This window comes from Elephas maximus, chromosome 2 (assembly GCF_024166365.1).
Source record: "Elephas maximus indicus isolate mEleMax1 chromosome 2, mEleMax1 primary haplotype, whole genome shotgun sequence".
Taxonomy (NCBI): domain Eukaryota; kingdom Metazoa; phylum Chordata; class Mammalia; order Proboscidea; family Elephantidae; genus Elephas; species Elephas maximus.
This window is the reverse complement of record NC_064820.1, coordinates 16855410-16881313: the sequence shown is the minus strand read 5'-3', so window position 1 is coordinate 16881313 and position 25904 is coordinate 16855410. Positions and strand designations below refer to the sequence as shown.

Sequence of the window (25904 nt, the reverse complement as noted above, 5' to 3'; positions counted from 1 at the left end):
TTTTAGGAGCTCTCAGTTATCTAGTTTATCTTCTGGTATTTGTCATTGTTACTTATGGTTTGTATTCTCTTTATGCCATGTATTAGAGCCCCTAGGGTTGTCCTTATTTTTCTCTTCCTTGATCTTTATCATTTCAGGTTTTATACTTAGGTCTTTGATCCATTCTGAGTTTTTGTGTATGGTATGAAGTATGGCTTCTGCTTCATTTTTTTGGAAAATATAGTTTGAAATATATTCAGTATATTCTTATTAGTGAAATATAAAAAGTTTTAAAGAAGAAAATAATTATTCCTACCACCTCAAAATAATCTGAGTTTTTCTGAAAAAAGTCTATTTTTTAAATTTTATTTTACAATCTTAGGGTCATAGTATAATTAAGTTTTGTATCCTTATTTTTAATAGTTTATTTCTTGAGTGCACATCCCAATATTCAACTCAGAAAACTGGAGAAACAGAAAAGTACATTTAATCATTCCATTGGGAGATAAATGATGATAACAATTGACAGTGTCCTTCCTGCCAAATTGTATTGTATCGTATTACTGTTTTTTCAAAATCTTTTTTTCTGTTTTTAATTGACCTTGGGGTTATAGGGTTGAGTTAAAGATTCTTATTTAAGAAAGTTAGTGTTATGGTGCAAAAGGCCTTAGGAGAATTTGGAATAGAACATGTGTGACTTTAGATGCATATGGCTGGGGTATTAAGACTTGTAAGGAGCCCTGGTGGTACAGTGGTTAAGAACTGGGCTGCTAATGGAAAGGTTGGTAGTTCAAACTCACCAGCCGCTCTGAGGGAGAAAAATGTGGCAGTTGGTTTCCATAAAGATTACAGCCTTGGAAACCCTATGGGACAGTTCTACTCTGTCCTATAGGGTTGCTATGAGTTGGAATCAACTCCACAGCAACAGGTTTATTAAGACTTGTTAGAACTCTGGGAGGGCCTCCTGTGATGGTTCTGTGGTAGAATTCTTGCCTTCCATGTGGGAGATTTGGGTTTGATCCTGGCCAGTGCACCTCAAGCACAGCTATCACCCATCTGTCAGTGGAGGCTTGCGTGTTGCCATAATGCCAAACAGGTTTCAGTAGAGCTTCCAGTATAAGACAGATCAGAAAAAAAGCCTGGCGATATACTTCAAAAAATCATCCAATGAAAACTCTAGGATTACAACTGTCTGATGAGCCACCGATCCTGGGGAGTGGTGCAGGACTGGGCAGTGTTTCATTCCGTTGTGCATGGGGTTGGCATGAGTTGGGGGCCGACTTGATGGCATCTGACAACAAACGTGAGATTCTCTGTCCCCGAGATCATATACATGCCTGAGTGTGCTCTGTTAACCACGTTCTTACAGGAAGCCAAGCGCTTTGCCAACATAGATAAATCTTGGGTGAAGATCATGACTCGGGCTCACGAAATGCCAAATGTGGTTCAGTGCTGTGTTGGAGATGAGACCATGGGACAGCTTTTACCCCACTTGCTGGACCAGCTGGAAATATGCCAAAAATCCCTTACTGGGTAAGTTCACTACCGTGTTTACCTTTGAAAGGTCTCTTTACATCTTAGAGATGCAAGGGAACAGAGAGACTAGGTAGCATTAACCAAGTCAGCTTTATTTTGCTATTACTAAAGTCATGTTTAGGAGTCCCTGGGTGGTGCGAATGGATGAGCCCTCGACTGCTAACCAAAAGGTTGGAGATTTGAGTCTACCCAGAAGTGTCTCAGAAGAAAGACTTGGTGAGCTACCTCCGAAAGATCAGTCACTGAAAACCCAGTGGAGCCTCGTTCTGCTCTGACACGCATGGTGTCGGACTCCGTGGGAACTGGAGAAGAACAAGTCATATTGAAAGTTGTTGCGCAGATAAAACTAACAGTTTGGAGCCCTGCTCTCTTCAAGCACGGACAAGGTCTTGTCCTGATGTTGCAGTTACAGGAATTAAGATTGTTTCTGTGACCGGGACAAGATCTCAACAAATGTTCTCATATAGTCACTGCTTTTTAAAATTAATACACTTATTTTCTGATTTATGCTTCTCAGACAAGCATTCGAAGAACCAAAATATTTCATGATACTCAGCCAAGGACAATTAGAAACTGTGTATTATACACAAGCAGGCAAGATTAGACAGTAATGAATGCCTCCTGTAATATCTATCAGTTTGTGCACTCACACGTGTACACATACACATACATTCACATACACACACCACATCTCTATTTTTCTCTTTTCTGTCTCATTTTTTTAATCCGGGGTAGATTCTGCTGTATCAGTCAACCTTTTGCACCATTTTATAACTCCTCAGAGCAAAAAGTCTGCTCTAAAATGATGTGCAGTTTTTCCTGAGCTTTCCTTGGCTTTTGATTCTGTTGCCAGGAACAGGTTATGAGTCACATGTATAAATAAGCCCAGTATAAATCTGTGGGTGTTAATGTTTACACAAAACAACATCATCCTGAGATGACAAGGGTTGGCATTGATAGGAACAGTGCAATGGATTGAATTGTGTCCCCTAAAACTATGTGTCACCTTGTGGTTGTCCTCTATTTTGTGATTTCCCTACGTGTTATAAACCATAATCTCTGCCTGTGGTTAGAAAGGATTAGGGTAAGATGTAACACGCTTGCTCAGGTTACATCCCTGATCCAATTTAAAGGGAGTTTCCTGGAGCGTGGCCTGCACCACCTTTTATCCTACAAGAGATGAAAGGAAAGGGAAGCAAGCAGAGAGTTGGGGACCTCACGCCACAAGAAAGAAGCACAAGGAGCAGAGCACATCCTTTAGACCTGGGGTTCCTATGCGGAGAAGCTCCTTTTTCAGGGGAAGACCTTTGTCCAGAGCCAACAGAGAGAGAAAGCCTTCCCCTCTAGCTGACACTCTGAATTTGGACTTCTAGCCTAGTAGACTGTGAGAAAATAAATTTCTCTTTGTTAAAGGCATCCCTACTTTTGGTATTTCTGTTATAGCAGTGCTAGATGACTAAGACGAACAGTCTTCATAAAGAGCAGGTAATAATTTGAGTGGTGGTCCAGTAGAAGTGTCTCCATGAAGAGAAGCTGTCTTTTCTGTGCCCTCCTGAAGCTTGAGCTGCTGTATTCCACACACCTCCTCCGATTGTCAGCTAACTGGATAGAAAATATTACCTGGCTTCTCATGAGAATCAGAGCAGGGTGTTATAAAGAGAGTAAGAAGTTATGGGTAGGAATTCATAACTAAGTTATTAAGAGTGAAAGTCAAAATTATACAAACAAATAGGATTGGGATATTTTTAATAATGAAATTAAGCATATTTAAACTAAAACAAAGAAAACATAAAAGCATAAAAGTCAGGCTTTAAGACAATGGAGGGGGAAGTTAGGCCTCCAAGCAGCCTCTGCTCTTACCCTGCCCCCTCTTTGAGGCCAGACTTTGTGCTTTTTCACATCCCAAAAATACATAGACCCAACTGCAGCAACAAGGGCTTGTAATGGCTCTTACTGAGCATCCTGTGGGCGCGGGAGAGGACGGTGATGGCACACGCAGCAAGGCTTTACCTGAATCTTCACTAAAGACACGTCTGTCTTCTTTCCTAAATGTTGCACTTGCTGCAAGCCTTCCTATATAGCTCCTCCTTTTCTTTCCTTCTTTCAGCCTCTGAAAAAATTCCTCTCTCATTGTCTTAAGTAATTTAGCTATTTCCATGAGCCTGGACATCCCACTCTGAAAACAAAAGTCAAGTGGTTGCCTGAATAAGGGGCCATCAATAGTTCCTCAAGCATGGTTTTGGAGGTTGCCACCTGCATCCAATGTCTTATTCACATAAACCAATTGCCGTCGAGTTGGCTCCCACTCATGGCAACTCTATGTGTGTCAGAGTAGAAATGTGCTCCATAGCGTTCTCAATTCACCTGATTTTTTGGAAGTAGATCACCAGATCTTTCTTCCGAGGTACCTCTGGGTAGACTTGAACCTCCAACCTTTTGGTTAGCAGCTGAGTGCTTTAACCATTTGCACCACCCAGGAACTTACCCACATAATCACCTGTTAAAACCACTCTTTACCTAGGAGAAGAATTCTACTTCTCTGAAATAAGAATTTCCCCCCTATATTTTTCATAGGAGACAAGAGAATAATACAAACGACAAGGGAAGAAGAGAAAAAAACAAAAAACAAATAAACAAAAAAATAAAAAAGACTCACAAGTCAAAATGATAGTTGGTAAAATTACCAAAAAAAAAAAAAAAAAAAAGGAAAGAAAAAAATCCTGTAATTAAAACCACAGTAATAATAACAAAATATGCTAGAAAATGAAGATAAAGAGCTATAGGAACAAAAATAACAGTAAATATATCCATAATGTACAGAGTCATCCTAAAATAAAGCAAATATGAAAATGAAAGCTTAGTTTAAAGCAGGTAAGTGAGAGGAACATCCACGGGGTTTCAGTAACTCCCAGAGGCAGGGAATACTGTTGGTCCTTTCGCATAGCTCATTTTGCTTCTGCTTCTGGTGATGAATTTAGTGGGTTCCTTTTAAGAATACAATTCCAAGAATGAGATGCAGCTTTTAGCTGACACAGCACTGTGCTTGGAAACAAAACAAAACAAAAACAACCCCTTGTGTGTATTTTACTTTGTTCTCTACAAAGGAAGAAAAAGGGTTTCTAGATTAAGCACAAAATATATGCATAACATTTGTGGAAAGTGAAGACCCTCCCCCCCATTTCTGAAAATTCTTTTTTTTTTTTTCCCCATCAGAACATGGAATATTACTTGGTAAAACTAGTAGCAAAACAAGAAACAAATCAAAAAGTCACGTGGGAAAATCCGACTGTCTCAGAGCCTTTCCCCTTTTTCCATCCAGGTTAATTTGTTCCCAGAAAGGCCTGTTTTGTTTGTTTAATAAGCTTATCTTCTTCCTCCCACTTAGATACTTGGAGAAGAAGCGACTTTGTTTTCCTCGGTTCTTCTTCGTCTCGGACCCTGCCCTTCTGGAGATTCTGGGTCAGGCCTCGGACTCACACACCATACAAGCCCATTTGCTGAATGTGTTTGACAACATTAAAACCGTCAAGTTTCATGAAAAGGTTCGTCTAATTCTGAATGGTGGACAGCAGCCACCAAGCTTTAAAAGCTCACCTGTCTTTTTTAAGACAGTTGACATTGTGTTTAGAAAGGGTTACTTCCCTGCCCATTAACTCTTAGTGACTAAAACCAAACTTTTGAGCCCAATATGCCTTCAGAGCCATGTGACTTTGTAACACCCAAGGCGTGGATTTGGATAAAGTTGCCCTGGTGGTGCAACTGTTAAGCACTCTGCTGCTAATGGAAAGGTTGATGGTTAGAACTCACCCAGTGGCTCTGTGGGAGAAGAGACCTGGTGACCTGCTCCTTTAAAGATTGCTGTGGTTGTCAGGTGCCATGGAGTCAGTTCTAACTCCTAGTGACCCTTTGTATAACAGAACAGAACACTGCCCGGTCCTGTACCGTCCTCATGATCATTGTTACGCTTGAGCCCATTGTTGCAGCCACTGTGTCAATCCATCTAGTTGAGGATCTTCCTCATTTTCGTTGATCCTCTTCGTTGACCCTCTTCTTTACCAAGCATGATGTCCTTCTCCAGGGGCTGGTCCCTCCTGACGACATGTCCAAAGTATATGAGACGAAGTCTTGCCGTACTTGCTTCCAAGGAGCATTCTGGTTGTCTTCTACCAAGACAGATTTGTTTGTTCTTCTGGCGGTCCATGGTATATGTGATATTCTTAGTCCACACCATAATTTAAAGGTGTCAATTCTTCTTTGGCCTTCCGTGTTCATGGTCTTGCTTTCGTGTGCATATGAGGCAATTGAAAACACCATGGCTTGGGTCAGGCTCACCTTAGTCTGCAAAGTGACATCTTTGGTTTTTAACACTTTAAGGAGGTCTTTTACAGCAGATTTGCCCAATGCAGTGTATTGTTTGATTTCTTGACTGCTGCTTCCATGGGAATTTATCGTGGATCCAAGTGAAACGAAGTCTCTGACAACTTCAATATTTTCTCTGTTTATCACGATGTTGCTTATTGGTCCTGTTGTGAGGATTTTTATTTTCTTTATGTTGAGGTGAAATCCATGCTGAAGGCTGTAGTCTCTGATCTTCATCAGTAAGTACTTCAAGTCCTCTTCACTTTCAGCAAGAAAAGTTATTAGTGACTCTTCCTCCAGTCCTGAAGCCACGTTCTTCTTCATATAGTCCAGCTTCTCGGATATTTGCTCAGCATACAGATTGAATAGGTATGGTGAAAGGATACAACCCTGATGCACACTTTTCCTGAGTTTAAACCATGTAGTGTCTATTTGAATGACTGTCTCTTGGTCTATGAACAGGTTCCTCATGAGTACAGTTAAGTGTTCAGAAATTCCCATTCTTCACAGTGTTATCCATAATTTGTTGTGATCTACAATTCAGTGCCTTTGCATAGTCAATAAAATGCAGTTAAATGTATTTCTGATATCCTTTGTTCCACATCTTCTTCTGAATCTGGCTTGAATTTCTGGCAGTTCCCTAACGATGTACTGCTGCAATCCCTTTTGAATGATTTTCAGCATAATTCTACTTGTGTATGATATCAGTGATCCTGTTTGATAATTTCCACATTCTGTTGGATCACTTTTCATTGAAATGGGCACAGTATGGAGCTCTTCCACTTGGTTGGCCCGGCAGCTGTCCTCCAACTTTCTTGGCATAGATGAGTGAGCACATCCAGCACTGCATCTGTTTGTTGAAACATCTCAATTGGTATTCCATCAATTCCTGGATCCTTGTTTTCCACCAGTGCCTTCAGCGCAGCTTGGACTTCTTCCTTCAGTACCATTGGCTCCTGATCATATGCTGTCTCCTGAAATGGTTGAACGTCGACCAGTTCTTTCTGTACAATGACTCTGTGCGTTCCTTCCATCTTCTTTTGATGCTTCCTACATTGTTCAACATTTTGCCCATAGGATTCTTCAACATTTCAACTCCATGCTTAAAGCTTTTCTTGAGAAATGTGCAGCATTTTCTGTCCTTTTGGTTTTCTAATTCCAGGTCTTTGCACATTTCATTATGATATTGTACTTTGTCTTCTCGAGCCGTCCTTTGAAACCTCCTGTTCAGCTATTTTACTTCATCATTTCTTCCTTTTCACTTTAGTTACTCTATGTTTAAGAATAGGTTTTAGAGCCTCTTCTGACACCCATTTTGGTCTTTTCTTTCTTTCCTGTCTTTTTAATAACCTCTTGCTTTCTTCATATATGATGTCCTTGATGTCATTTCACAACTCGTCTGGTCTTTGGTCATTAGTGTTCAATGTGTCAAATCTGTTCTTCAGATGGTCTCTAAATTCAGGAGGGATATACTCAAGGTTGGACTTTGACTCTCAGAGACTTGTTCTCATTTTCTTCAACTTCAGCTTGAACTTGCATATAAGCAATTGATGTTCTCTTCCAAAGTCAGTTCCTGGCCTCGTTTTGACTGATGATATTGAGCTTTTCCATCCTCTCTTTCCACAGATGTAGTCGATTTGATTCCTGTGTATTCCATCTGGCAAGGTCCACATGTATAGTTGCCAATGTTGTTGAAAAAAGGTATTTGTAATGAAGAAGTCGTTGGTCTTGCAAAATTCTATCATGCAATCTCTGGCATAATTTGTTTCTATCACGGAGGCTGTATTTTCCAACTACTGATCACATACAGATTAACTACTTTCGAATACAACAAAACAAAGAAACCAATTGCTTATGAAATAGTGCCTTAAATAAACAAAATTGCCACAATGATTTGATTGTTTTAATCAGATTTTAGAAGTTTTCAGCATGGTGATCATCTCTGTTTTCCATCATGCTTGATTGATACCTTTTTTTTTTTTTTTTAAACCATCCTAACAAGCTTATAGAATCATGGATATGTATGGGATCCAAAAAGTGTCATTCAGCTTGAGGAAGGTACTTGGGAAGCCCCAGAAGATACTAATTTGTCACGCCACCCAATTCCTGCGGAAAGTGTCCCTTCTCATTTAATGATGTATTCAGGTGCCCTCGAGTGCTTCCTCATACACACCCTTAGCAACATTCGCTTTTTCATCCTAGCATGAAATTTTCATTTATTGAGCAACTATGATATGCCAAGCATCCTTGGGTGGTGCAAACAGTTTGCACTTGGCTATTTACCCAAAGGGCAGTGATTTGAATACCTCTGTTGGTGGTGCAAAAGAAAGTCCTGTAATCTGCTTTCATAAGATTACAGCCATTGAAGCCCTATGGAGCTCAGTTCTACTCTGACACAGCTGGGGTCACTATGAGTTGGAATCCACTCAATGGCAAGAGGATGATACACCAGGAGTTGTGCTTAACAGTAGGAATATACCAATCTCAAGGAACTTATGCTCTGGTGGAGGAGATAGATAAGTCAACAAAGAGTTTCTGTAGAATGCAGGTAGCGTAGTGGCAGAGTTACACCACTGCAGTCCATTAAAAGCCAGTCATGGCCCAGTTGTGAACCAAAAGGTTGGCGGTTCCAACCCACCTGGTGGCTCTGTGGGAGAAAAGACTTGACAGTCGGCTCATGTAAAGATCACAGCCTAGGAAACCCTATGGAGCAGTTCCTCTCTGTCTTATAGGATCGCAGTGAGTTGAAATTGACCCAATGGCACACACCACCAACAACAACCACAACAAGAACAACAACAGCTATGTGCCAAGCCTGATCCTTGTCCTGGGTTTCCAAGGAGGAACCATCATAATCAATACTGAAGTGGTTTTTATGCAGAACAATACTCAATAGAAATTTGGCAATTAAGCTGTTGATGATTTTGCCTGGAATGATTAATTTCTTGTATAACGCACAAAGAACATGGGAATGCAGATCGGGGAGCCCTAACCTGAGCTGGGGTCCACGGGAAGGCCTCCTGCAGAGGAATGTGGTGCTTGACCTGAATTTTGAGGGCTAGTGGAAGGTAGCCAGGTAGGTGAAGACGGGAGCCATGGGCCAGTCAGCGGGAAGGGCAAGCAAGAGCATGGAGGTGTGGGCAGCCCAGGATCCCTGGAATGGTAAGTGTGAGGTGGGAGGGAGTGGTGAGTAAAGGGAGAAAGGAAGAAGGAAGTGTGGACCAGATTCCAAAAGGTAAGTGCATCATACCACAGAATTCTACTTTTCATCCTGGATATGACCAAAGGTCATGGAAAGTTTTTTTTTTTGGTCATCAATTTATTTTTTAATTCTTTCTTTTTCATGAATTTATTCTATTTTTGTTGTTGTTGAGAATTTATACAGCAGAACATATAACAGTTCAACAACTTCTACATTTACAATTCAGTGACATTGATTACATTCTTTGAGTTTTGCAGCCATTCTCACCCTCGTTTTCTGAGTTGTTCCTCCCCCGTTAACGAAAACTCATTGCCCCCTAAGTTTCCTGTGTAAGCTTTTGAGTTACTCTTGTGAATTATATCCTGTACAGATATATCTTAAAAGGGTTCAATGCTCAAAGCAGTCATTCTTTACTAGTTAAGCTAAACTGTTGTTTGGTTTTGAGACTTTAAGGGATATTTTTGGTTTAAGGCTTACGGTTTAAAGATGATCTCAGGGGAATAGTTTCAGGGGTTCATTCCAGCCTCCATGAACAGCTGCCCCTATTTCCAGGAGACCAGAAGAACCAGACGGTGCCTGGCTACCGCTACTGAACTATAGATTCTAGAGAAGAATCCTGACCAAAAGGGGGAAAATGTAGAACAGAATTTTAAAATTACTGTGGAAGATGTTTAAACAGACAAGTGACCTGATTTGTGTAGACTCTCTGGGACAGTGTAGAAGGTGGAATGGAAGGGGGCAAGGAAAGCAGGGTTGGAAACAACTGCAAAATCAAGATGGAAAAGGATGAACTGCTGTAACAAGGCCCTGACAGAGGAGACAGAGAAGAAGAGGAGACGGGGGATTTTAACAGTTTAAAATCAACGTTTCTTGTAGATTGTTGTGGGATATGTGGGACTGAGGGGACTGAATTAATCAGGAAACCCTTGCTGATGTTTTGCTCAATTTCTTATGCTATAGCTGGTGATCTACCCTCTGACTTTGTGGTTCTGGGCTGAAACTTCTCATTGGCTCATTGTAGACTGAAGATGGTTTAAAGTTCCTCATTTGTCAATTGAATGCCCATAGAGTTTAGCTTCTGTTCATAAGAATTGCATCTTAAAATGCATGGTTATTGTTTTCTGTTGTTCCTGCCATAAGATCTTAACTACCATGGAAAGATCTGGGTTTGGAGGGCCTTGAAGCTTATACAATTTTATAGATCCTCTTTAAGATATTACAAATACAGTTTTATGTTCAGAGCTTTGGAAGGAATCTGTAAAAATAAGGACCCTCATTGGCTTCTTGGTAGGTGCACTTGTCTTCAACTAAGGAGGACTTCCTTAATACAGTGCTAAATACTGAATATGTCGTGGACTACCAAAAGGACAAGTAAATCAGTCTTAGAAGAAATACAACCAGAGTGCTTCCTAGAAGGAAGCATGGCTAGACTTTGACTTGCTTGCTTTGGACATGTCATCAGGAAAGATTAACTGCTAGAAAAGGACATCATGTCTGGTAAAGTAGAGGATCAGTGAAAATGAGGGGACCCTCCATAAGATGGATTAATACAATAATCGCAACAATGGACTCAAATATACCAACTATCATGAAGATGGCACAGGACTGGGCAATGTTCTATTCTGTTACACATAAGGTCACAATGAGTCAGAGCTGACTTGAAGTCAACTAATAACAAATATGAGCCTGAGGGACCAATATTCCATTTGTCAAACAATAGAAACAATAACAAACAATTGCATTTTGCTTTATAGTTTGCATTATTTTAATTGGCAGGAACAACCTTTGAGGTGGGTAGGGATGTAGGATAGGCATAATTTGTAATGCCTTTTTATAGGCAAGAAATCTAGTCTCATGGTTGTTTTGTGGCCAGTGGATGGTAGGGCACCATTTGAACCTGTATCTTAGAACTCCAAATACCATTGCTATTCTTGTTGTGCCATGTTGCATAGACGTGAAGGGAGATGACCAGAGTAAGAGCTGGGTTTGAATTAGAGGACATTAAACACAACCACTAGCTTCTGCAAATAATACAATGTTTGTAGTACAGAGTCTGAATGACCCCGTCATTGCTAAATCTCAGTTGGATAATCTTGTGCTTCAGAATGACAGACTCTTAGAGAATCTCATCTTACTTGGAAATGTTAGAGATTTTTCAATCATCTCCTTTGTATTAAATGTTTCTTCTAGAAAACAAGTTCTTCCCTCTTGAGTATAGATTATTTGAGATTGATTTTGTATTCCTTTTTAGATTTTATGGTTAACTTTTTTTTTTTATAGCTTTGGAATTGATTTTACATCATATTTTGCTTGTATCTTATGTAGCTTAACTTTCTGTGGGAAGGATAACGTTGGCAAGAAAGGAATGGAGGAAAAGTCAAACTTACTTTTCATGTTTTATATGAATATAACTTTTTTTTTTTGTTTCTAAAATAGATCTATGATCGCATTCTGTCCATTTCCTCTCGAGAGGGTGAGACGATTGAATTGGATAAACCTGTGATGGCAGAGGGCAACGTGGAAGTGTGGCTCAATTCTCTCTTGGAAGAATCTCAGTCCTCATTACATCTGGTGATTCGCCAGGCAGCAGCCAGTATTCAAGAAACAGGTTTCCAACTGATTGAATTTCTTTCTTCCTTCCCTGCTCAGGTCAGTGTACTTAGATTGGAAAGTTTCTTTCATAGAAGAGTCATTTTAGATGTCAGACATTCGCTGTTTTAAGCTTGACAAATGGCTATAAGTTAACTCTGGACAAATGGAAAGATTTTCGTAAAACCCAAAACCAAACCAAACCCACTGCCGTCGAGTCGATCCCGACTCATAGCGACCTTATAAGGATTCGTTAAATATACATCAGTTTATATATTTCAGCCACAGATTCTTTGGTTATATATCTATCTCTGTAGCTATACCTGTGCATGTATAGATAGACTTACTTATGTATTTAGTTGTAGAGATACTCAATACATTGTATTTAACTTAAATCAGGTCTTTTTCTACAGAGTTTCTTTATTTATGTAACAATGTACATAAATCATAAAAAAGTATTGAGTGTATGCCTTACTTAAAAATGAGAAATACGTTTCATTGTTAAAATTCAGGAAACCATGTTCTCATAGTTACTGTGATCAATAAAGATTTTGGGAGTGTCTACTGTGAGCCAATACTGTGCTAGTTTTGATAAAGAAAGTTTTAGACATATTCATTACCTGCAGGCAACTTAGAAAGCTGTTTAGGGAGAAACCTGACTTAAGCAATAAAATTATAAGAAAAAAAAATTGGATACGTCATGAAACGCTACATATTTAATGGAATGGAGTTTCCACAGGCTTTGAAACACATCAAGTTGATACAATCGAGGATGGCTTTGCATTCGTGTGATCACAACTGATAATAATCACAACTAGTCCTCTGTGTTGGGCACCGCGTTTCGTTCCCTTATGCATAGGGTCGCTATGAGTTGGAACCGACTCGACGGCACCTAAGGACAACAGTCCCTGTCTTATAATTTCTGCTTAAATATACAAACTCTCCATAAGTGCTCATAGAGCCTTTTTATTTCCATTAAGGTGGGACTTTTAGGGATTCAGATGATATGGACCCGGGATTCGGAAGAAGCCCTTACAAATGCCAAGTCTGAGAAAAAAATCATGCAGAAAACCAATCAGTCTTTCCTGGACCTTCTGAACACACTGATCGACATCACCACGAAGGACCTGAGTTCTGTGGAACGAGTTAAATATGAGACTTTGATCACCATTCACGTGCACCAGAGGGACATCTTTGATGACCTGGTATGTGCCTTATAAATGCCGTGGCATGTGCAGAAAAGCAAATATGAGATGCTACCTGTGTTTACCCACTGGAGTGAGTTTGATTGAATTCCAGGAAAAGGTTAAATTTAAGCAAAGAATGATCTTCATAACGAGAACATGTTTATCAGATTTTCTTTTCTGTCTTTACCTGAAATTTTTGTCATATTCTTTTGATGGTCATTATTGAAGCAGTTAGATTTTATTTTAAAACGTTTCATGTGATTATTTTTGATGCTAAAATGCCATGTAGTATCCTGGAAAAGCTTTCATTTTTCTGGTACTCATTTTAGTTATTAAGTGAAGATCAACAGCTACAGAAATAAGTAACCTTGCTAGTAGAGATGTTTAGTACTCTCTTCAGGGCTTTTGATAAATCACATCTTTAACAAGTTTCGCTACATTTTATGTCACTGATTGCAAATGGCCTTTCCTAGTGTAGGTTCTGGCACTCAGGTGTCATGCAGACTTTGAAGAGAGAACAAGGTGAAAAAAAAGGACCTCAGTAGCTATAGAAAATGGGAAATGTGAAAAGTAATTAAATTTGTCCTCTACTATAAGATATGGCATTAGACAGATTCAAGAAGCTCTTATTTTCATAATAATTTTCTGGGTTGTGTCCCACCTCATTATGTAAAGAAGATTATAAAAGATTGGTCCTGATGTAATGGAAATCAGGCAGCACATTGGAGCTGTTGTGTGGCTAATCTCCTCTTAATAGTTAAGGGCATCATTTGCCTCTGAGAAATAAAAGGCTCAGGATAATTTTAGACTTCTTATTTGTCAAAGCCAAATGATTAAAGGGGCTTAAAATTGTGGTTAAAAAATTCTGACAAAAGCAGTGCTGAGCACTAACCTAACTTCTTGCCATTTATGTGAGAGAATGTGATGCTGGAAATGTTGACCCTGTGCAGTTCCTATGAAAAATTATTAATGGATTAAAAAAGCCCAGCAGTGTACTTTGGCATAGTCAGAAGAGATTTCCTTTTCCTAAGCAGATTGTTTCGTTCTGTTTCTATGTCAAAGGTGTTTTTCATAGATTGCATTTCAGGGACAGGATATGGTATTGTGTATTTAAAAGTAAAATTTAAGAGCCAAGTATCTTATTATTGAAATACGTTAAAACAAAAGAAAACGAAACAAAAACCAGTTGCCATCGAGTCAGTTCTGACCCCGTATGTGTCAGAGTAACACTGTGCTCCATGGGGTTTTCAGTGGCTGATGTTTTAGAAGCGGATTGCCAGGCCTTTCTTCAGAGGCATCTCCGGGTAGACTCAAATTGTCAACCTTTCGGTTTGCAGCCAAGCGTGTTAACCTTTTGCACTACCCAAGGACTCCATTGAAATATGTAAAACCTGTTGCCACCAAGTCAATTCTGACTCGTAGCAACCCCATGTATTACAGAGTAGAACTGCTCCACAGGGTTTTCTTTACTGTGGTCTTTATAGAACAGATTTCCAGGCCTTTCTTCCATAGCACTGCTGGATGGGGTTGAACAGCCAGCCTTTTGGTTAGTAGTTGAACACCAATAATTTGTGCCACAGCACCATTTAAATCGGAGGGAGGCTCAGTTAGGGGTTTTCCATTCTCGTGTCTTCTAGATTATCTTTGTTGTTGATCAGTAAATGCGAAGGTTCGATGGGTGATACAGATGACATTTTAAAACTAGTTGGGTTGTCTTTGAGTTTCACTTACTGGGCTTTATGATCCCAAAACCAAAAACCAAACCCACTGCTACTGAGTGACCCTAAAGGACAGAGTAGAACTACCCCATAGGGTTTCCAAAGATTGTGTGTGTAATCTTTACAGAAGCAGACTACCACATCTTCCTCCTGCAGAGCAGCTGGTGGGTTCGAACTGCCGAACTTTGGGTTAGCAGCTAAGTGCTTAACCACTGCACCATCAGGGCTCCTATTTGAGCTGCTAGCCTTTTGGTTAGCAGCCATACCTCTTAACCACTGTGCCACCAGGGCTCCCTCTTGTATGTATAAACCAAAACCAAACCAAACCCATTGTCGTTGAGTTGATTCTGACTCACAGCAACCCTATAGGACAGGGTAGAACTGCCTCATATAGTTTCCAACAAGTGGCTGGTGAATTCGAACTGCCAGCCTTTTGGTTAACAGCCAAACTTTAACCACTGCGCCACCAGGGCTCACACACAGACACACACACAATACACATACACACACGTATATATGAGCGACTACATCCAGATGAATACTGATATGTCTCTCATAAATGATTCTCATCTCTGTTTTAACAAGACCTCTTACATTTCAGTGTCAGATGCATGTCAAGAGCCCCACGGACTTTGAGTGGCTGAAGCAGTGCAGGTTTTACTTTCATGAAGACTCTGACAAGATGAAGATCCATGTCACAGATGTGAATTTCACCTACCAGAATGAGTTTCTGGGCTGCACGGAGAGACTTGTCATAACTCCACTCACAGACAGGTAAGGGAAGGATTCGGGGACTCCTCCCGCCCCCATTTTATTCTCTGAAGCTGTTTAAGGGATTTTTGTGTAATATCTCATGAGGGTTTATAGACTCTTTGATACCAAAGCTTTTGAAATCCTGCAGTTTTAGCTTTATATACATGCATGTTTCCACCTGGGATTTAGGGTTGTGACTGAAACAGTTGTACCTTCCCTTGCCTTCAGTCTTACAGAGACAAAGTTCAAATGATCTCAAAAACCAAAACACAAACCCATTGCCATTGAGCCGATTCCAACTCATAGCAACCCTGTAAGACAGACTAGAACTGCCCTACAGGGTTTCCAAGGCTGTAAATCTTTGTGGAAGCAGACTGCCACATCTTTCTCCTACGGAGTTGCTGCTGGGTTTGAACCACTGACCTTCTGGTTAACAGTTAATTACTTAACAACTGCACCACCAGGCCCCCTAAAATGACCTCGGTGGACATTAAAAGGGCAAGAAAGTGAATTAATGAATGAATTGCCGTGTGTCAACAGGTTCCAATCACACTGGGCTTTGAGCGCTGCTTAACGAATATGGTGCGTACTGTCATTAACTAACCAGTTGCCAGTTGAGTTTGTTCCAACTCGTGTTGACCCCATGTGTGTCAGAGTAGAACCATACACCATAGGAGTTTCAACGGCTGGTTTTTTGGAAGTAGATTGCCAGGCCCTCCTGAGGCCCTTCTGGGTGGACTTGAATTTCCACCCTTTTGGTTAGCAGCAGAAGGCATTGCCCATAGGCACCGCCCGGGGACTACTCATGATAGGTGCTAAATAAATATTTGCTAAGTGAATGAATGAAAGAAATTATTATTTTTAAAGTAATAGTGTTGAAATAAGTGAAGAAGAACATCATGCTCGGTAAAGTACAGGGTCAGTGGGAAAGAGGAAGACCCTCAACGAGATGGATTAACACAGTGGCTGCAGCAATGGGCTCAAGCATAACAATCGTAAGGAGGGTACAGGACCAGGCAGTGTTTTGTTCGGTGTACATAGGGTCACTATAAGTCGGAATTGACTCAATGGCACCTAACAACAAGTGGTGAAAAATTTAAATGGCACAGAAGGACATAATGTGGAAAGTGTGAGAGGGAAAACTTTACTAGTTTTCCGAGGTAACCATAATTAACAGTTTATTTTCTATCCTTCCGGAAATTTTGTATGCTTACATGTATGTTACAATTCTTTTTAGTTTTAATAAGTTTGATGCTATACAAACATTTCCACAATTTCACTCTTTCTATATCAAAAAACTTGAGAACTTTAGAAGCAAAGCAGGCATTGTATTTATAAGAGTACGCGGAGGAGATTCTAAAGCTGGAATTTTACCTGTTTCACCTTAAATCCTCACTTTATTACTTTTCTCTGACTAACTGATTATCTTAGAATTTAGTCATCATTTTTGGCTTGTCATTGGGATCCTATGGCAAGCTCTGCAGCCCTTGTACAAAAGGAATTTCCTTACTGAAATGAATACTTAAAAAAAATCAAAGGCCGAAGGCACTGACACCTTGTTAGCCTTGTTGCCAACTCCCCTGTGGAAATTCAACAACTGCAGCAGCTGTGGTCATGGGGGAGCTTGATGCTATGGTCGCTGGAGTTGCAGACATTTCAGATGATAAAAAAAAGCAATTATAATAAGCTAAAAACATACAATGCCTTTCTCCAAAAGCTCATGGTGTTCCCAGTGATCAGTCTTTCCTTCCACTTCTGAGCACAAACACAGATGCCTGTGATTGTCTTAACTAGTGCTGTCACTTAAGACGGAGGGCGGAAGGCTGATAGAGGCATCTTATCTGCTTGATAAGAAATGTGGACAGGCCTAGCACGTATGTCTTTCTCTAATATATACTCATAGCTTCTCTGAATTATTCCTGAGACTTGGGCACTTGCACCTGCCCTGAGAAACTGTCTTAGGCTAGGTTCTCTAGAGAAGTAAAACCAGTAAATTATATAAACATATATATAGAGAAAGATTTATATCAAGGAAAATGCTCAAGCCGTTGTAGAGGCTGAAAAGTCCCAAGTCTGTGGATCAGTATGGAGGCTCCTCCTGATTCATGTAGCCGTAGGGGCTGGTGAACCCAAGATCGGCAGGTCAGAGAGCAGGACTCTTGCTTACAGGCTGTGAAGATCAACAAATCCCAAGATTGGCAGGTAAGCTGCTAGCTCAAGTCCCAAGAACAGGAGGTCAGACAAACAGGAGGCAGGTACAGGATCCACAGAGGGCAAAAGCCAGAATGTCCACTTATATTTGGATGCAGGCTACATGCCCAAGGAAACTCCCTTTCAACTGGTTGGCTACTCACAGCAGATCCCATCATGGGGTTGATCACACCTGAACACTGAGAATCATGGCCCAGCCAAGTTAACATACAATCTTAACCATCACAGAAGCTGTACTGTCTTGGACAGATATCTCGCCTCTCTGATTCCCATCTTTCTAATGTAGACTAATGTATGTAAGCACCCAGCACAGGGCTGGGCTCAGAGTAAATATTAGTCATTACTGTTATTGCTGCTGTAACTATCATGTTCTTAATCCTTGATAGCCCAATCTTTAGCAACTTTTCCTTTCACTTCTCCCTAAGCATGTCTAATAAGCGAAAGTCTGTGACTAAATATAGTTCTCAACAAGGAAGAAATCCTTGCTGATGTCCATGCCATCGTTGTCTCAGGAGGGCATTCAGCATTTTAGAAACAATGCTGTTAAGAATAATAACCAGAGCCATTCCTGGTTGGCATGGGATGCAGTGCATCTACAGTACCATGAGTACCTAATATTAATGTTGGTGACAGGTTTGGTTAAATTGGGTGCTGGTGAGCCCCAGGTCCTGGGGTTGGTCACCGTTCATTTGGCCCATGGTGGTCACATTTTACAAATAATTCCAGGAGGAACTAGATAAGAGTGTTTAACTGGGTCAGCATAAATCATTCATTAAACAAATGCTCATAGGGTGCTCGGTGTGGTGTTCGGCACGTAGTTGAGGGTACAGCTATGAACTTGGCCTAGCTCCTGACAGCAGAGAGCTGACAGCAGTCTGGTGGGAAGGCAGAAAACTATAACAAAGCTGTGGATAGGGCACTAAAATGCATAAAAAGTTCAAACCCTGTTTATGACACTGTTTTTTTTTTTTTTTTTTTAAGAGTGAAGAGATTAGAAAGGAAAGCAGAGAAGGGTGAGAGAGAGGTACACGTAAATGTAGAATAATCTGGAAAGGGTCTCTTAAGCATCTATTGGGGTCACTCTGACAGACCTGTGCTTATCATTGGAAGCAAGTCCTAGACATAGTTTTGGTGCCAACATAGCAGTTAGACTGAGTCCCATATAGGTGAAAAACAAGGAATAATTCACCTGACATGTTCCCCCCTTGTATAAATAGAATGACTTATTTCTGTTGACTTAAAAAATTTGTTACTTCAGAAAGCTTAGGACCATAGTCTCATGGGACATCACAGATAGTTGGCACAACATAGTGTCCAAAATTGATGTTCTACATCCTAGTTTGGTAAGTAGCATCTGGGGTCTTAAAAGCTTGCAAGACACCGTCTAAGATACTACTGTTGGTCTCTACTCAACTGGAGCTAAAGAGAAAGAAGGAAACCAAAGACTTAAAGAAGAAACCAGTCTACAGGACCAATTGCTTACATGAACCATGGCCTCACCTATCCAGAGAACAGAAGAAATAGATGGTGCCTGGCTACCACTACTGACTATTCTGACTGGGGCCACAATAGATGGCCCCAGATAGAATAGGAGAAAATCGTAGAACAAAACTCAAAATCTTAAAAAAGGCCAGACCTTGGAGTCTTAAAAGTTTGTGAGCAACCATCTAAGATACTCCACTGGTCTCACTCCATCTGGAGCAAGGGAGAATGAAGAAAACCAAAAACACAAGGGAAAGATTAGTTCAAAGTCCTGATGGACCACAAGTACTGCAGCCTCCACCAGACAGTCCAGCACAACTAGATGGTGCCGGGCTACCACCACCGAATGCTCTGACAGGGACCACTATAGAGGGTCCTGGACAGAGCTGGAGAAAAATGTAAAACAAAATTCTGACTCAAGCACACACACAAGAAGACCAGACTTACTGGTCTGACAGAGACTGGAGAAACCCCAAGAGTACAGCCCACAGACACTCTTTTACCTCAGTAGTGAAGTCACTCCTGAAGTTCACCCTTCAGCCAAAGGTTAGACGGGCCCATAAAACAATATGAGACTAAATGGGCACACCAGCCCAGAGGCAAGGACTACAAGGCAGGAGGGGGCAGGAAAGCTGGTAATAGGGAACCCAAGGTTGAGAAGGGGAGAGTGTTGACATGTTGTGGGATTGGTAACCAATGTCACAAAACAACATGTGAACTAATTGTTTAATGAGAAGCTAGTTTGTTCTGTAAACCTTCATCTAAAGTACAAAAAAAAAAAAAAAAGGCCAGACTTACTGGACTGGTGGAGACGTGAGGAACCCTCAAGATTGTTGCCCTGAGATACCCTTAATTTTTTAACTGCAACTACTCCCAGAGGTCACCTTTCAACTAAATAACAGATTGGCTCATAAAATAAACACTATCACCCATGAGTACTGTACTGTGCTCCATATATGTGTGTGTGTATATATATATATTCGTATGTCATACATACATATGTATAGATATGTATATGTATACCTCCATATATGTGTATATATAAATCATCTATTTGAGGCCAAATGGTAAACATTTACCCTAAAGCAAAGATGAGGTGGTAGAGGGATCAGGGAAGCAAGAATAACAGAAAGGGAACAGAGTGGAAATAATGAGAATGTTGATGAAGTGTGGAAATGTAACCAATTTCACTGAACAATGTGTGTAGAAATTGTTAAATGGGAACCGAATTTGCTGTGTAAACTTTCACAAAAAACTCAATAAAATATGAAAAAAAAAAAGTTTGCTACTTCAGTTTAAATATGAACCAAGAGAATCCCTGTTATAAGGAGGGTTCAGGCAAAAATGGTTAACATTAATGAGAAAGAAAGAGCAGCTGCTAATTAAGGGTTCTAGGCTTAAGTCCACCCAGAGGTGTCTCAGAAGAAAGGCCTGGTCATCTACTTCCAAAAAATCAGCCATAGAAAACCCTGTGGAGCACAGTTCTACTCTGACACGATGGGATCGCCTGCCATGACTCACGGAATTTTACTTCTTTGCCCCGGCAGGGCGGCTGTGCACAGAGCCACGCGACCACATCAGCTGGGCCGAATCTCAGCTCTCCCACTGCTTTCCTGAGAAAAATGAATCACTGAGAGCCTCTTTCCTCGTCTATAAGATGGGAACGATAACAGTAGCAACCTCGAAGGGTTCTTTGGGAATTAAATGAGATAATTTATGTAGAGCTTATAATGTTAGCCGTTGTTATTACAAAGCTGCTTTGAGAGTGATAACAAAAGCACAACGGAAACAGGACCTTGGGTTATTCCCCATCTCGTGTGTGTGTGTCTGTGTGTGTGTGTGTAGGTATATATATGTATATAAAGCACAATACTCATGGGTGATAGTGTTTGTTTTATTTTATGGGCCAACCAGTTATTTAGTTGAGAGGTAACCTCCGGGAATAGTTTCAATTCAAAAATTAAAGGGTATCTCAGGGCAATAGTCTCAAGGATTCCCTAGGTCTCCACCAGTCCAGTAAGTCTGCCTTTTTTTTTTTTTAATTGTGCTTTAGATGAAGGTTTACAGAACAAACTAGCTTCTCATTAATTAAACAGCAATTAGTTCACATATTGTTTTGTGACATTGGTTACCAACCCCGTGACATGTCAACACCCACCCTTTCTCAACCTTGGGTTCTCCATTACCAGCATTCCTGTCCCCTCCTGCCTTCTATGGGCACACGTCCAGGGCTGAGTTACTTATTTGCCTTTCAGAGACCCTTTTCCAGTAAAACTGAGATGCTAAAGACCCTCAGTTGGTGTGCACACTGCTTATTTCTTCCCCTTCTGCTGGATAATCACTTCGTTTCCCTTGAAATCTTTCTCAAGTCCAGATGAATGCTTTGTAGCTTAGCCGTGGAAAGCCCTAAGCTGTGTCATCATATAAATTGTCTCCTTTTCCACCACCAGGTGACGCTGAGCAATGGAGTAAGATTTTTCTGTGACAGGCTTTCTTGCATTCTCCCACTAGATTTTTTTGTTATATTGTGGCTCAGTGGTTAAGAGCTTGGCTGCTAACCAAAAGGTCAGGAGTTCAAATCCACTAGCCACTCCTTGGAAACTGTATGGGGCAGTTCTCTGTCCTGTAGGGTCCTTATGACTTGGAACTGACTGGATGGCACCTAATAACAACAACATAGTAAGATACAGTAGAAGATTTGTGCAGGTCTTTTTTTTTTTTTTAGTGGATGCTCACAAAATATATTTGTTGTTAGGTGCCGTCGAGTCAGTTCCAACTCATAGTCACCCTATGTACCACAGAATAAAACACTGCCCAGTTCTGCCCCATCCTTACAGTTATTATTATGCTTGAGCCCATTGTTGCAGCCACTCTGTCAATCCATCTCGTTGAGGGTCTTCCTCTTTTCCACTGACCCTGTACTTCGCCAAGCATGATGTCCTTCTCCAGGGACTGATCCCTCCTGACAACATGTCCAAAGTATGTAAGACGCACTCTCACCATCCTTGCTTCTAACGAGCATTCTGGTTGTACTTCTTTCAAGACAGATTTGTTTGTTCTTTTGGCGTGTATTTAAGATATGATTATTTAGTAGTGTATGATTTAAACTGAACATGGTCTGTGGTCCCTGAGGAGCCCTGATGGTGCAAATGGTTAAGCACTCAGCGGCTTACTGAGAGGTTGGTGGTTCGAGCCCACCCAGGAGCTCCATGGGAGAAAGACCTGGTGATCTGCTTTCATAAATATTAACCTGTACCCATTGCCATCAGTTGATTCTGACTCATATTTGACCCCATAGAACTGAGCAGAACTGCCCCATAGGGCTTCCAAGGCTTTAATCTTCATGGAAGTTGACTGCCACATCTTTCTCCCATGGAGCGGCTGGTGGGTTTGAACTGCCAACCTTTTGGTTAGCAGCTGAATACTTAACTACGGTGCCATCAGAGTTCCTCTGTAAATATTACAGCCAAGAAAACCCTGTGGGGCAGTTTTCCTCTGCCACATAGGGTGACGAGGAGTTGAAATCAACTTGACGGCACCCAACAACAACAGACTCGAAAGGGAATTAATCTACTTAGAAGGATCCGAACCTGTATCACAGAATATTTGGCTTTAGATAAGGATAGATTCCTGCGAAGAAAAAGTTTTACCATTGTTGAATAAGTTTTGGAAATGCTATGTACTGTTTATCAAACTCGAAGTTTAAGAAAGCCTGCAAAATTCAGTCATGAAGAAACCTGTTTAGTCTTGTTAAGAATTTTCACGTTTATTTGACCACAGATCACTCTCTCCTTTTTTCTCGACACACATGAACACATGTAAGAACAAGTATCTTTTAGGATGTGGTTTTGGAAATGTAATGTAGGGACAATGGCCCATATCCTTCGTGTTTTTTTTTTTTTAAACCTTGTGTGGGTGTCATTTCACTGTGATGCTTCAGAAGTGTCTTCTAGTTGCTGATGGTCTGGTTCTAGTGATGTTTCTACCCCTCAAGGTGTTACATCACATTGGCTCAAGCTCTGGGGATGAGCATGGGGGGAGCCCCCGCTGGACCTGCAGGGACAGGTAAAACAGAAACGACCAAAGATATGGGACGATGTCTTGGGAAATACGTCGTGGTTTTCAACTGTTCAGACCAGATGGATTTCCGAGGACTTGGACGGATTTTTAAAGGTGAGAGTTATATTTTTTACTTGAAGAGAAATCTCAGACTTGTCGTGTTAAGATTTATTTTTCAGCAGTTGGCTACATTTCAGCCTCATTTTTCAACTTTGTAAAACTTTTGGAAAATCTTGAATCTTTCCCGTGTGATGTGGACCCTGTTTTAATCCCACTTGCCTTTTCTAACGTTCCTTTGTTACTGCAGATTGGGTGTTCATAGATAAACTGCTGAACTGAGAGCTGTCTGGGGGGACTTGAAGCATGATCTATTTGTTCAGCTTTATTTTTGAGTGAACTTATAACCTCTGTCTTGTCTTGGCAACTGCATAATGCCTTTTTCCTTGAAGTTCCAAAATTAGATACTAATTGAATTTTCTATTTAATTTCCTTTCTAAGGACTGGCACAGTCTGGATCCTGGGGTTGTTTTGATGAATTTAACCGTATTGATCTACCAGTTCTCTCCGTTGCGGCCCAGCAAATTTCCATTATTCTGACATGTAAAAAGGAGCGTAAAAAATCTTTTATTTTTACTGATGGAGATAATGTGACGATGAATCCTGAGTTTGGACTTTTTCTAACCATGGTAAGGGAACACGAGAGCAGCTACTGAATTCCAGCTTTGTATCATAGTTTCATACGTCCCCCAATCATATGCCACATCTAATTTACATTTATAGAAATTGAGATTGTAATTTGCATTTGTTTGAAAGCCTTCGGTGTTCAACAAAACTCATAGTAATAACTCATGAGTTAGGCTCACCAGTTAAAATGTAAATAGGCTCTGTGGTTGTCATTCCAGATTTGTTGTATCTTCATAATGAATCTTTTAATATTGTGCTGATGGTCATGTTGTCCCGGGATCCTGTCATTCATCCTTGGGTTTTATTTTCTATTTAGAATCCTGGCTATGCCGGGCGGCAGGAACTCCCTGAAAACTTGAAGATTAATTTCCGCTCTGTGGCCATGATGGTCCCCGACCGTCAGATTATCATACGGGTGAAGTTGGCTAGTTGCGGATTCGTTGACAACATCGTTCTGGCCAGGAAGTTTTTCACACTCTACAAGCTGTGTGAGGAGCAGCTCTCGAAGCAGGTGTGAAGTTCTGGAGGGCTATCTGTACTTACTACGCATGTTTCGCTTTCTGTTCAGCTCAGTTTTCTCGTTTTGAAATACTGTAGCCTTGGGACTGCTGACAAAGTACCTTCTTGATGCAGAGTAGGAAGGAGCATCATCACAAAAATGACTTGAGTGTGTGTGCTGCTGAAGTGAGCACGAGATGTAGGTTTATATGCATAGTAAGTACATTTGAAGAAGTGGATACTTATAGCATAGAAATGAATACTATCTGAAATGATTTACGAGCCAAAGAATTACGGGTACTCATATCTGCCGGTACTTATTTCACCAGTACCATTGACCCTACTCTGTGTTGTTGTGGTTTTTAGGAACCGCTCAACCATTTTCTCTTTTTACTTCCAAGCTCACTCAAGTACTTGACCATGCTTTGCTAATTGTCTTATCTATTGTAAGCTCCTTGCTAGATTCCTGTGCTGTTCTGAGTAGCAGGTTCAGCAATCATGCTTTTTCATAGTTAAGAGATATGAAATTAACCATGTATTATTTCTCCACAAGTTATCTATTGCTGCTTAACAACATTACTACAAACTTAGAGAGATGGATTGACACAGTGGCTGCAACAGTGGGCTCAAGCATAGCAATGATTGTAAGGATGGCGCAGGACTGGGTAGTGTTTCATTCAATTCTATATAGGGTCATTATGAGTCAGAACCGACTTAATACCTAACAACAACAACTCTCCAAATGCCTAGTGTTATGTGACGCACATGTTGCCAGCTACCTTAGGAGATAAATGGTTTTTAATGATTCACTTTACATGTGTTGAAATTTGATGTGATTGAGCTTTTCAAATATATGCTAAGTGATAACAGAACAGGGGACTTGGCTTTGGGATGTGTAGCTAGTCTTCCCCTTCCAGGTAATCCTATGTATCTAATAGTCCAAGGTATACCTTCCTCCTTATCATCCCTGTCTGCTTGTTGTTAGCTGCCGTCCAGTCAGCTTCAAACTCATGGCAACCCTGTGCACAACGCAACAAAATGCCTCCCGTTCCTGCGTCATCCCCATGATTGGCTTCAGGTTGAACAGTTGTGATCCATAGAGCTTTCATTAGACGATTTTCGGAAGTAGATTAGTAGACCTTTCTTCCTAGCCTGTGTTAGTCTGGAGGCACCCTGAAACCTGTTGAGCATCACAGCAACATCCCAGCCTCCTTTGTCAGACTGGTGGTGGCTGGTAATGAGGAGACTAGGCTGGGAATCAAACCCAGGACTCCCACATGAAAGGCAAGAATTCTACCTCTGAACTCCCTGCTATCCCTGACATTTTACTTACCAGTAGTTGTTGTTGTGTGTTGTGTGCTGTGGGCCAATTCCGACTCATCGTGACCCTGTATGACAGAGTAGAACTGCTCCATAGGGTTTCCTAAGCTGTAAACTTTATGGGAGCAGATCACCAGGTTTTTTCCCCCAAGGAGCATCTGGTAGGTTTGAACCGCCAATCCTTTGATTAGCAGCAAAGTAGTTAACAATTGTGCAACCAGGGTTCCTTCCTTACCAGCAAAGAGGCTTATATATAAGTTCAGCCATGGGCATGAGTGAGGAGCCAAGTTTAAGTATAGTTTTGAGTTTTAGCTTTAGAGATACCAG

General features: G+C 40.8%; 1 protein-coding gene across 2 annotated transcripts in view; it reads left to right on the top strand.

Annotated features, from left to right (window-relative positions):
* DNAH5 (dynein axonemal heavy chain 5) overlaps window positions 1-25904 on the top strand; it is a 363993-nt gene that overhangs the window by 167662 nt on the left and 170427 nt on the right. For both annotated transcript variants that reach the window (XM_049861228.1, XM_049861221.1), the window contains exons 31-38: window positions 1349-1512; window positions 4901-5057; window positions 11513-11725; window positions 12646-12870; window positions 15172-15344; window positions 23011-23189; window positions 23574-23761; window positions 24076-24270. In XM_049861228.1, the coding sequence (XP_049717185.1) occupies window positions 1349-1512; window positions 4901-5057; window positions 11513-11725; window positions 12646-12870; window positions 15172-15344; window positions 23011-23189; window positions 23574-23761; window positions 24076-24270 (1494 nt within the window). The remainder of the gene's footprint in view (window positions 1-1348; window positions 1513-4900; window positions 5058-11512; window positions 11726-12645; window positions 12871-15171; window positions 15345-23010; window positions 23190-23573; window positions 23762-24075; window positions 24271-25904) is intronic.